This window comes from Petromyzon marinus, chromosome 66, assembly GCF_048934315.1.
Source record: "Petromyzon marinus isolate PM22_M1 ecotype Great Lakes invasive population chromosome 66, UKy_Petmar_22M1.pri1.0, whole genome shotgun sequence".
Classification (NCBI taxonomy): domain Eukaryota; kingdom Metazoa; phylum Chordata; class Hyperoartia; order Petromyzontiformes; family Petromyzontidae; genus Petromyzon; species Petromyzon marinus.
The window spans coordinates 10085746-10098717 of record NC_133732.1 but is presented as its reverse complement, the minus strand read 5'-3'; the positions used below and the strand labels follow the sequence as shown (position 1 = coordinate 10098717).

Sequence of the window (12972 nt, the reverse complement as noted above, 5' to 3'; positions counted from 1 at the left end):
AATGGACAACACTGGCACTTAAATGCCATTAAGCAGAAGAATTCGGCTGTGGTGTTGCAATGGAGGGCATCTGATTGCTACAGCAGGTGCGAAACGTTCACTTAGGAGTTGTATTATACGAGTTGTCGCTTTTTCGCAGGAAATCAAAAAATGGCACCGTACCTCGTGGCGAGTTAAGAATCGGATTTACGCTTTCCTGGCAATAAGTCAGCAGTTGTGTTAAGACGTTCAAACGCCAAACAAACCTTTTGCAATGAGTCAAGTTACTGCATCTTCACCACAGGTTTACCGTGTGGCTAATACAAACACGCTCTCATAATTATCAGAGCATGCTCATTATTATTATTTTATATGGAATTGTCTTTGAAACAGATTAGCCTGCACCAGACGGCATTCCTCTGTAGGGCCTAGTCAGTGTCAAACCAGAGAATCCCAAAAGGCGAACAGTACAAGGGACAATGCACTCAGGATTATTTATAGCTCAGGCGAGAGGCTACAAATGGTAAATTTTAACATTGAGTGAAATGACGGAAACGACTTAACGGACTGTGCAGTGTGCACACAAATCTGGAAGAGATCGTGTGGGGTGGATGGAGAAAGGAGAAGTTGGTCGGGGAAGACAAATTCCATAATACAGCAGCAGGCATCATCAGGGAATCTAACCCACGACATCCTGTGTACCAGGCGAGGAAGTGACCATCTTGCCACGCACCCACACCATTTCTCTCGATATAGATAAAGTACACAAAGTACAAGTTTATTGAAAAGTCTTAAAACGTCACAGCTTTAGGTGCGTACGCAAAACACGTTTAACCATCCCCGTGTTGACTAACACGACCCAGTTCACTTACCCGCCCTGTAACTGAACAGGATTAAAGGGGGAACGGTATCGCGTACGCATAGCAAGATAAAAAACACATTACTCAGGAGACGTTCATGTCTTATTATTTAAGGAGCCCGGTTCACTTTATCCACACCTACACCCCAGGTAACGAGGGGGTGTAGCGGGTAAGCGGGGTTCATATAATCATTTTAAAAGCGTCTCGATACACGTTCACTTGCCCATCCTATACCTCGGAGAGGCTTCTGGACAACGGTGGCGTATCCACGCGGTAAAAGCATCAAAGTTTATTTATTTTAAAAAGGGGACTAATCTTTAAATGGTTCACTTATCCAACCTAGAGAAAAATGATAAAAGTTACTACAGTCTCACACAAAGGGAGGTAGACCTATCAGACCCAGATCACTTAGAACGGAGTCCTACCCAATCCCAACTATTCCCATGTCACAGGTAAGAGGGAGGATGGTCACAGGAGGGAGGTCACAGGATGGAGCAGACTTCACGATCCCTGCCCCTCTTGGGCTCCCTGGAGTAGGTCCAGCCACACTCCAGCGCGTAGCTCTCCAGGCTCTGCAAGAGAGAGCGAGCAGACGAGACGGAGGAGGTCTCCCAGGTAGCCGCCACGGGCTGGCTGGAGGAGGGTGTGCAAGTTGCTGTCGGTTGGCAACGATTTCAACAGCCACTTTGCCCTGCATCTTTACCCCACATCCCACTCTAACCCTTTCCACCTCTTCCCCCCTCACCTCCAGCTTGTCTCAGGTTGGAGATGTTCAGCTCCTGTTCCAAACTCTCCCTACCCCCCCCCCACTCATCCTCCACCCCCTCCCCCTCCCATTCACCCCCTCACCTCCAGCTTGTGTCTCAGGTTGGAGATGTGCAGCTCCTGCTCCCGACTTTTCTCCTCCAGACGCCGCTGCCGCTCAGCCATCTCCCTCTCCTCCACCGCCTTTTCTGCGGGGGGAGATGGTGGGGGGGAAGAAGCTAAAAATGCGCTGCCCTGCAGGCCGCCTACTTACCTGGGGGGGGGGGGGGGATCTGGAAGTTTAAAAGAATTCTTCACAAGCTCAGGACTTCTCCGGAGTCTAAGAGATTCGGATCCGCTGGCTCCACCGTCGGCACGAGCCTCCACCCGTGAGAGTTGCCGCGAGATCTCCATTACGGCTCTCGGTCAACACCACCACCAACCCCCACCGGAGACCATTAACCGAACCGCAATACCCAGGGGCCGCACCTAGGTCGGCTCGGCCTTAAATTTAGTACCTGGGGTGCAGTGTAAAAACATGAACTCTGGAGAGACAAAGGTGGTCCGTGCATTTTTTAAAACTAGGATTGACAAGCCGATTTATTTTTACAACTACTTTGCGTTTGGTTTTTCGTGCGAAGTAAATGCACACAAAGCGCTCCAACAACAGCCGCCATTCACCATCACGTGGTGGTAACGTCACCACAGCGCCCGTGCCAGGCCTGGTGCACCTGGAGGTCACGTGAAGTGTCAAATTCTCACAGATGCCGGCAGGAGGTCCCGGGACAGACCCAGCAGGTGCCACTGCTCGACTGACCGAGATGACCGGCCGATGCACCACCAGCACCCCCTACAGTGCAAAACTGCGTTTTATCTGCCAGGCAAGTTGCTCGTTGTTGCGAGCGGCGCTCGTCTGCCCCCTCCGTTGTTGCTGGAGGGCGACTGCCTCCAACATGACTAGCAGCAGCGTCCTTTACGAGTACTGTCAGCGCTGGCCTTCACTGGGGTGCTACCTCGTCAACAGCACTTGCCCAACAGTCTGTTACAGGCTACACGGGGGTAGTGGGGAGGAGCTTTGTCTTTATGCGTTAGTGGTGTCAGAGTGCCGTGTGCTCCCCCCCCCCCCCTCACTTCGTTTCTCCTCTTCCATGGCAGTAACGATCTTGTCCACAATGAAAATCACCCGGCCATCCTCCGCCTTCTCGTTCAGGAATAGGGACAGGATTCTATCCATCTGTGCAGAGTTCACACACACAGCACAAGCCAGGCAAATAATCAATCTTGCACACACATGGAGGGTGCGTCAGCACTTCGGGAACGCACGCTGCGAAAGGGACGACCCACGGAATCGATTAGCACGGTTGTCTGCGTACGAGCGAAAGTTCGTACAAGAACACGATGCGATGTCGCGGCTGACAAAGGTTCAAAACTCAGTGCTTTTCTTTAACAGGTCAAGCTTCATTGGGGTCATAAATGTAATGGTCTCAACCGACTTTGCGCGTCAACCAACTCCAGGGTCACGTGGCAATAGGTGAAGCTCCAGCAAGTGCTTTGCTTAACCCACTACTCCCCCCCCCCACCTCCCGACCAAGTTGCACGAAGAGGCATCGGGGAGGGGGGGGGGATACGGTTACTCACGGTACCATGGCGACACAGCGACTACATGATTAGCAATGCTCTGGTACCCACACGGAACTCCGTACTAGACCAAGCAGTGGTTCTAGTACACGGTACCGCTTAGCGGGGCCTTTGGCCAGTATTAAAACACGGCGATTACCCGGCACCAAGATCGGCATTAGGAATTTCAAAAACAAAATTGCAGGCAGTCCCACCTCAGTCAGCCGTACTCATGGACCAGCTCACATGAGGGCTCACTTGTAGCTCGGGTTGCTCACGCCAAAATACGCGCATTGCATTTGTATTTTGGGCAATCTGGTCTAGCAATGGCGGCGAGACTACTCCATACAGAACGCCGCAGCTCTGGGTGTATGCCAATCCCGTTTCAACGCTGACATTATTTATCATTAGAGCATGTTCGCCACATGTATCGCACATGGTTAATGCAGTACAGTATCCGTTGATTTGAACATCTCTACGCAACTACCGTTTTATTGCCAGCAAGGGTAAAAACCTTTTATTTTCTCATCCCCCCAGAACGACTTTGCACGGTATCTCGCCATAATAAAAACACCACTTTATAGGCCACTCCATACTGCTATTCTCTCAACCTACCACGCGGTGCTCATGGAACCGCGTACTATAGCCAAAGATCCCCTGTACAGCCTTAGACTTGGGGCAAGTGCCGTTAGCGAGTAGCAGCACCTATGAGGGCCAGAACAGCACACACGAGGGGGTGGGTGATCAGCCCCACGCCCGGCCGCCTTTGTCTTCCCCAGTGGCGATTTTTTTTTTTACATGCATTACACCCAGGGTATTCATTTGTGGCACAAATCGCAGGGCAAAGACAAAGACCCCCCGTGTAGCCTCTAGCATTGGTTGAGGCAAGTGCTCTTAGCGAGCACCTATGAAGGCTGGAACGGTACACCAAGGGGTGGGGATCGCCAGCACTACGCCTGACTGCCTTCGTCTCCCCCAGGCACTCATTTGGGGCCGAGTTGACCTAGGGGAGGCCCAGGAGTGGTACAGATTAATTAATCGTCACCGGTGTTGGCCGCAAGCGGGAATCGAACCCGAGGTTGCTGGCTTCGTAGCACCAACCGCTACCGAATTTTAGACATCAGGTACGACGCACAACCAAAGCTGCCACCGCGTTCTCATCTTCGTCACGCGACCTCCAAAGTCACCTCGTCGCCCAGCCCTGGCGTCTCGCAGTACTGGAGCACCAGGTCGTCCATGAGGCTCTGGTAGACGGCGTGGCCTCCCGGCGTGCTGAACGCCTCCTGCTCGTTCTTGCGCTTCACGCCGGCGTACAGCTCCACCAGGCGCTGGCGGCACCTCTTTCCGGACGCCTCGTCAGCCTCCTGCACGATCTCACGTCGAGCTACCGCTATGAGATCCTGGGTGGAGGCGGTGGCACAGAAATCGTTGAAGATCATTGACGAGCAACAACAACGTTACTTGCCGTCATTTCAAATCTGCGAGCGAAATGAGAACGCCTCCTACGCCGCAGCAGACCGGGTTGGTTGCAGCTCACGGACAAACCGGTCTGCCGCGCAAGTGGCAGGGAAACGTTGTAGTCGGCAACAGCCTCCAAAAGGCGGCAACAGCCTCCAAAGGCGGCACACAAAGTGGAACCCGCAGGAGACTGCCGCTTGTCGTCACGCGGCGTGCACAGGACACGTCGCTTGCACCACGTCCAAGTGCACAGCCGCCGCATGCGGAGCGCCAACCTCAAACGGCGCAGCAGAGAACTTTTGAGTAGGACAAAATGGGCGAAGCTGCATTCACAGCCAGCGACAAACCAAGCAGGAGTTGAACTCTGGTAGCCACACGTTCAAGAGTACACACTTTAGCGAGTCCACTCGCCCCAACAAGTCACCACACCCCCGCTCACCACGAGTCTCATGGCATGCACCCCGTCCTTGTCGAGGACTCTGCGCGAGGCGAAGGCTTCCAGGGCCTCGCCCACCGCCTTGGCGTGGCGCTCGTCCACCTGCGTGATGAGCAGCGGTAGCCGGCGCATCGCCGTAGCCATGCGGCGGCGGTAGAGCTCCACCGCCTCGAGGCACACGGCGCTGTTGTGGACGTCGCAGACGACTGCCGTCGCGGACTCGATGCAGAGCGGGGAGCCAGCGCGCTGGAACTCGCACAGCTGCTCGGCCAACATCGTGAAAACTGCGGTCGGTGGGGGGGGGAAGAGCCACATGTCAGGGCGAGCCACAGCACCACAGCATTAAACTGTTATCAGGCAAAGTCCAACAAGTTGCATTTTTAAGAAGCGACCTGGCCATCACAAATGATTACCGCTCAACGAGGTGGTGGCTTAGCATCATCATGGAAATTTATGGCAGCAGCCAAACACCACAAAACACGTGGCAATGTCGATTTTAAAAATGTGGGAGGGGACCCGGGAGAAAATCCACGCGACCATGGAAAGGAGAGACACAGACTCCAAATAATACAGCAGCAGCAGCAGCGTCGTCAGGGTCGGGATGGAACCCACGGACTCCCTGGCGCACCCCGCAGGTGCGTTCCCGCCTGGCGTCACTCACGCGAGCCCGAGAGGGCTGCCCCCTGCACGCGCTTGGTGGTGTTGGCCTGCAGCACGTGATGAGCCAGCGAGGAGACGGCGTAGTGCAGAGCCACCTCCACCTGGCTCTCGGCCAGGCGCTCAGAGTCGGGAAGTCGGTCCGGCTGCACCGGGATTGGCAAGCCAAAGCAGTGGCGGCGCTGGGAGGGGGGGGGTGTCAGGGAAAGTGCCGTTAAGAGAGCACCTACGAAGGCCGGAACGGCACACGAGGGCGTGGGTGGCCAGCACCACGCCCGACCGCCTTTGTCTCCCCAGTGGCGATGTTTCCACACCACACCGGGTACTCATTTGAGACCGAGTCGACCTAGGAGAGGCCCAGGACCAGTTTAGATAATAGTCACTGGTGGCGATGGCCGCAAGCGGGGATTCGAACGCGAGCCGCCAGGTTCATAGCGCAGCGCTAAACACTACCCACTCCCCACACACAGCTCGGCCCCACACACACACGCCACTCACCCCCACAGGGAAGTGAGCAGAGAAGAGCTCGCGCCTGCGGTTGAAGTCGCGGGTGAAGTCCTCGGTGCCCTCCCTGCGCGTCCGCAGGCCCCGATCCAGAACATCGTTGGAGGAGTTTGGCTGTGGGCGGAAGTCCCAGAGGGCCACCGAGAAGCCCGGCAGGGGGCTGCCCTCGCCGAAGCGGTCCACGAAGACGGGGGGGGGCGGCGAGTAGTCGGGCAGCACCACAAAGCGTGGCAGCTCGTCCAGGAACCTCGGGCGCGGACAGGAGGGTCAAGGAGTGCAAGCAGCATGAGGGCAGCCATTGCAAGGAGCCGAGGCGCAAAGATTGTAAGGAATGCACGGAGGGGGGACAGATTGCAACGATTGCATAAGGGGGCATAGCAGCTCAGTGGGGCCTTACCTGGCAAAAAATTTTTATTTTTTTTACAATTTTTAAATCACGAGGCGCTCGCCAACAGCACTTTGCCCCGGGCGTGGAAAGCTACAACATGGGCAGATCAACGCGCGTGTGTAGCGGTCAGCTCTACGAACCCGGCGACCCGGGGGTTCGATTCCCGCTCACGGCCGACACCAGTGACGATTATCTGAACCGGTTCTGGGCCTCCCCTAGGTCGACTCGGCATCACACGAGTACCCGGTACGTAAAAAAAACCATAACCACTGAGGAGAGACAAAGGCGGCCGGGCGTGGTTGTTGGCCACCCACCCCTTCGTGTGCCGTTCTGGCCTTCGTAGGTGCTACTCGCCAATAGCACTTGCCCCAAAAGTCTATTGTGGAATAAAATAAATCGACATTTCGGGCGCAACACAAGCGTCCGTCATGAGGTTTTCCCACCTGATGGCGGACGCTTGTTGTTGTGTTGTGCCCGAAACGTCGCGATTCATTTTATACCTTACCGAAATAACCAAAGAGTATGGATTCCTGCAGTCACGAAAGCTTCAAATCAAGATTAGTCTATTATGGCTTATACGGGGGATCTTGGTCTTTGTGCAAGCGTCCGTGGCGGCCACACCGGGAGGATACCGCAGGTGCTCCATGGAGTCCTTGCTCGGCGAATTTGCGGTGCTCCAAACGAACTCGGCGCACAGCAGCATCGCGATAAGCATCAGGTAGTTGTCCAGCTCGGGCTCCTCCTGGCAACAACAACCTGGCATGATATGCGGGCGGGGGTGGGGGCAGCCAGCGCAAATGCACCCTCCTCCCTGGGTGTTGTTACTACAGTTGCCCGTTCAAAGTAATCGTAATTCACAATTAGCATTCATCAAGTGCCCTTGACGATGACAGTTCGAGAAAGCGCCGAAAATCATTCCTCACCCTGGTCTCTGCAAAATCCCTTTGTGGGTCTTGCCCCCACCACCGTGCCTCGCTTCATGTCTCTACGGTGTCGCCTTCGCCCTCTGTGCTCTCAATCCATGCCGTCTTCATCCTCAGCCCCCATCACCAGAACAAACTTCACCCTCCACATTAAGCAGTCGCCTTCACGCTCCTCGCCTCGAAACTCACTTGTCAACCCACTACTCCCCCCACCCCGCCTTCATATCCACCACATCATGCACCCCCAGGTTAAGAAACACTGGTCTAGACGCATCCAGCAGCACCCCAACGCCCAATGCCATTATGACGACGATGACGCTATGCAGTCAACCGCCACCGACTACTACCCGGCGCTGCCACGTCACTGCCGTTCGCTCGATCGCGTTGCATCCCGTTGGCCAATTGGCGTCATTAGAGCAGAACGGAACTGGGTAAAGGCCGCCCTTCATTTTCTCACAGAGCACTCATTGAATCCACTCGTCATCACGGACCGTCAGAATAAGAATAATTTATTATATGGCTATCACTCACTAACCCCATTCATTTCAATCCAATCATCATTGACTCAATTTCGCCACGAAAGTCACTTCACAAATTCACCACCATTAACATCCGTAAGTTGTACCGTTGTTAAATTCTGTACAAAAAGCCTTATTTAAAAAGGCGCTATTTAAATGCCTTTAAGGAGAACAAGATACCCACTTGCACCCCCCAGTGGTGAGCAAGAGTGGCATCTAACAGAGCGAGCGACGACAGAAACCCAACCCGGGTGATTCGGTGGCTGCGAGCGACTGAATGACCGACCGAGTCGATGGCTGTGGTGCAAGTGACCGAGCCAGTGGCTGTGGAACGAGTGACCAACAGTGCATGAGCGAGCAACCGACCCAGTCGGTAGCCAAGCACGTAGATTAGCGAGAGACCCGACAAACCATCCATGCTCCCTCACCTTGTTCAGACCGTCCAGCCTCTCGACATCCATCACCAAAATCGCTCCGTCAGACGGCACGGGAAGGGGCTTCACCCAGATCCAGATCCCTTTGGTGTCGTGCAGAGACGCAGGCCCAATCGCGAAGCCTGCAAAAAAAGTTTCACTATTGGGAAACCTCAGCAGCATCTAGGGGGCGACGGATCCAATGGGAGCCAAACGTCAGCTCCACGTTGCTCTCTAGAGACGAAGGGATTTAGAGAGCTACACTGTAGCAAAAGGGCTTGCGCCTTCGCCAATAACGCAGCGGTCTTAAAACGAACGCAGTAGAAATTTATTATCCACGCTAATCCATGGCGAGTACAGCCACGGAAAAGTCTAAACTATTCATTGTCCGCGGATCTATGCTAAAAACATAACAGGTCCCTGCAGGGTGGGCTGGTAGGAACATTGGAATTTTTCACTTCGTTAAAGTATTGAAAGGGGATGGACGGACGGACACATTAATCTATTGCAGGCTGGTACACTCAGTTTACAACTTCGTTCCTACCAGTATTAGGAGCAAAGTTTATCTGCCCGTTTCATAAACTTAAAATGAGCACAAAAAAACCTTACATTGATTCACAACTGACGCTTTCGATTGATTATTAAATGGCAACTACTGTACTGTCGTGGCAATCACGCAGATTTCAGACTGGAGAAATAATTACATGGTTTAAGCACCGTGTAACCTGCAATAAACACTTCTAAGAACAATGGTGCGCAACTGATTTTAGATGATCCATTTGAGCTTTCGGTAAAATCCACAAACGATTACATTACGTTCAAAATCGAAAGTGCACGGCAGTTAATCCGCATGCCGATAATAATCGAGAGTCTACGCTATAATTGTGCGGCGTTGCAGGCAACGGCTCTTATCTACAGCAGAGGCCACAGACATTGAGACCTCTGCATTGCAGCCTCCAACCTGGATTTAAACTGAACGGACATTTACGTCACCCGGCAAGGCCCCATACAGCCGCCACACGGCTCATTTTTTAGAAGCCGCCTGGCCATCGCAAAAGATCGTTGCTCAACCAAGGTGGCTTATCGTATTGAAATTTAAAACAGCTGCCAAATACGCCAAACGCACGATATGGATTCTAAAGCGTGCAGGGGAACAGGAGCCGGGGAAAAAAGTCACGCGACTACGGGGAAACGCATGCAAACTGCAAATACAGCGTTCACGACCTACACTCCCATAGGGGTCCAGCGTCAATCACCGGGGCATTTCTCTGCTCATAGCGCCAGACTAAGGCAGGTGGGCACTCCCTCTACCCCCCCCCCCAACACGCACCTGGGTCCTTGACACCCGCGAAGAGGTTGACGAGGAAGTCCTTGCCGCCCCGGTAGCTGCCCCCCACGGCGCACACCACGATGGGGGCCGTGACGTCAGCGAGCAGGCGGGACGCCTCCGGGCAGACGAAGAGCTTCCCGTGGTCGTCGGGGCGGATGAAGGGGACGAGCTGCGGCGGCAAGTACGTCTCGTCGCTGGGGCTGCCGAGGAGCGTGGGGCGAGACGGCGGGTCCCAGTTCAGCCCCCGCCGCGTGCGTCCAAACGCCATCGTGGACAAGGGTCTCTCGCGGGTCCTTCTCGTCCTGTTGGGTCACTCGCTTGCAATGGAATTAGATTACACGTCAACCAGCCCGGTTGTGGTGGCGAGCATGGGTGGGGTGGATGCCTTGCCCCCCCCCCCCCCCCCAATAACCACCATGAAAAAAAAATCAGGTTTCTGAGCATCACAAGTACAACAAACACTTAACGCAGTTTTGGTAACAATTAAGGGAGCAGCAGTAGCGGCTGTGGATAGCCATTTCACGGAGATAAAGGCATCAATTATACAGGGTGCTTAAAAAAGTGAACACTTCTGAAAATTTGCAACAATAGCACGAGAAATGTGCCGCCTCCAGGCTCTGGAGACCACCTGGAGAAGATTCCAGGCGTGTTGACAATGATGGCGAACAAGCGGAGACTTTGAAGCTATTAACGTACATTATTACAGGGATGTGCAGTCAGGGGAGGCAGGGGTAGGAAGAGCCTCACCTGTCATTCTCCAATGAAAATAGCCGTTACAAAAAGTTAAGTAGATACGATTTTTCCATCGATTTGTTTACAAATGTCATTTCTGTACGATTCCAATCATTTTTAGTCAAATCGCCAAATATGCAGAGCTCCGCTGCAAATACAGGAAGAGACGAGAGGTGAGGCAGCAACGAGCTCAGCCTCCCCTCTGATTGCGCAATCCCTCAGTAACTGGATGGAGCGCGGGAAATAAGCGCGTGCCTGTTACCGTCTCTCTATGTCACCAATGTAATGTTTGTAGACCCCTTCATTTCATGTCCTTGCCTTACATACTCCAGGTAACTTATTTCACGTATGTGTATAAATATATTGAGGCTCGCTGGTCTCGTCATGAAACTGCAATGAAAAAACACCAGGAGAGGCAGCTATCACATCTGCCTCACACCCCTAAGCGAGGCCGCACACACCCCTAAGTGAGTGAATCTGGCTCCGACACTAGCCAGTGCCTCCCCATCTATTGGCCGCACGTCACCGATTTGTTATCATGCTCGTACTGTATTATTCGTTCTTTTTCCACAAAAAAGTCCCATATACCTGTTAACATTTTTTTAAGACGCTGTACATTGCAAAAGGAGGCAACTACCAACTGCAGAGCCGGTCGTGGGCTGCGGTTTTTTTGTTGTTGCAAAGATCGGAGAGCCACCTACAGCACTAAATGTATAGGGGGGGGGGGGGGGGGACGACACATCCCCCCTCTCCCCCCCCACCCCCCCATATACTGCTATAAAATAGATTTCTATTTATACGATTTTGGTTATGGTTGTACTTTATCAAACCCGAATCTCTGCCATCTCATACAATGACACAAGGGTAAAAAAGTAAAAAACAGAGCAATGTAATACAATACACTATTTTAGACATTGTAAAAAATATATAAAAAGTCCATCCTATGTGTTAGTGATTTTTAAATATTTAAAGCAGCAAATTCATTTTCAAATTTTGATTTTTTTTTTCTGGTGGGGGGGGTGGGGGGGAAGAACCCCCAGACCCCCTCCACGGCTACGGCCTTGGGTAGCAGCACCAACCCGCTACACGACACTCACACCCCGAGCTACACGGACCGATATTCACACGGACGTCAACATCGCCCAGAATCGGCTTATATCGGACACCAAATCGACGCCACGGCAGCCCGGGTGCCGCTCACCTGCAGATGCCTCTCCCCCACGTGGTCAACACCGCTAACAAGCTCGCCGCGTGGGCGGAGTTCTATTAATAGGCGGGCAAACCAATCAGCAGCGGCCCTCCCCCCCCCATATACATCCGGCGGAAGTCCCTATATGAGCAGGTAATCAAATCCAATTCTGAATATCTTAAGCGTGCAATTCGCCTCTTTATCGTTCATTTCTGATTGGTTGGAGATCCATCGACTCGTGGAGAAATCCGTGGACAGAGACACAGACTCACACAGAGACACAGACACAGAGAGACAGACTCACACAGAGAGACACAGATACAGAGAGAGACAGACTCACACAGAGACACAGAGAGACAGACTCACACAGAGACACAGACACAGAGAGACAGACTCACACAGAGAGGCACAGACACACAGAGACACAGAGAGAAAGACTCACACAGAGAGACAGACTCACACAGAGAGACACAGACACACAAATACACAGACTCACACGGAGAGACACAGACACAGAGAGACACAGAGAGACACAGACACAAAGAAACACAGACACAGAGAGAGACACAGACACAGAGAGACACAGAGAGAGACAGACTCACACAGAGACACAGACACAGAGAGAGACACAGACGCAGACTCATACAGAGGGACACAGACTCACAGAGAGACACAGACTCACACAGAGAGACACAGAGAAAGACAGACACACAGCGAGACACAGACATAGAGACATAGACTCACACAGAGAGACACAGACACACAGAGAGACACAGACACACAGAGAGACGCAGACACACAGAGAGACACAGACTCACACAGAGAGACACACACATGGAGACGCAGACTCACAGAGACACAGACTCACACAGAGAGACACAAAGAGAGACAGACACACAGCAAGATACAAACTCATACAGAGAGACACAGACACACAGAATGACACAGAGAGAGACACAGACGGACACAGAGAGACACAGACTCACACAGAGTGACACAGACTCACACAGGGAGACACAGACTCATACAAAGAGACACAGACTCGCACAGAGAGACACAGACTCACACAGAGAGACACAGACTCACACAGAGAGACACAGACGCACACAAAGAGACACAGACATAGAGACGCAGACTCACAGAGACACAGACTCACACAGAGAGACACAGAGAGAGACAGACACACAGCGAGATACAAACTCATACAGAGAGAGACAGACAGAC

At 53.0% G+C, this 12972-nt stretch overlaps 1 protein-coding gene across 2 annotated transcripts in view; it reads right to left on the bottom strand.

Moving 5' to 3' along the window:
• Nucleotides 1–741: 741 nt before the first annotated feature.
• The window catches only part of LOC116956669 (guanylate-binding protein 6-like), a 49562-nt gene continuing 37331 nt past the window's right edge, over nt 742–12972 (bottom strand). Inside the window, exons 1-11 of one of the 2 annotated variants that reach the window (XM_032978446.2) lie at nt 11761–11863; nt 9828–10144; nt 8513–8640; nt 7276–7385; nt 6250–6502; nt 5756–5933; nt 5098–5378; nt 4388–4600; nt 2715–2817; nt 1689–1792; nt 742–1411 (exon numbers count right to left, since the gene is read on the bottom strand). In XM_032978446.2, the coding sequence (XP_032834337.1) occupies nt 1322–1411; nt 1689–1792; nt 2715–2817; nt 4388–4600; nt 5098–5378; nt 5756–5933; nt 6250–6502; nt 7276–7385; nt 8513–8640; nt 9828–10095 (1728 nt within the window). In that variant the 5' untranslated portion in view covers nt 10096–10144; nt 11761–11863 and the 3' untranslated portion in view covers nt 742–1321. Of the gene's footprint in view, nt 1412–1688; nt 1793–2714; nt 2818–4387; nt 4601–5097; nt 5379–5755; nt 5934–6249; nt 6503–7275; nt 7386–8512; nt 8641–9827; nt 10145–11760; nt 11864–12972 lie in introns of those variants that run through there. The other variant, XM_076054652.1, reaches the window with a different exon arrangement.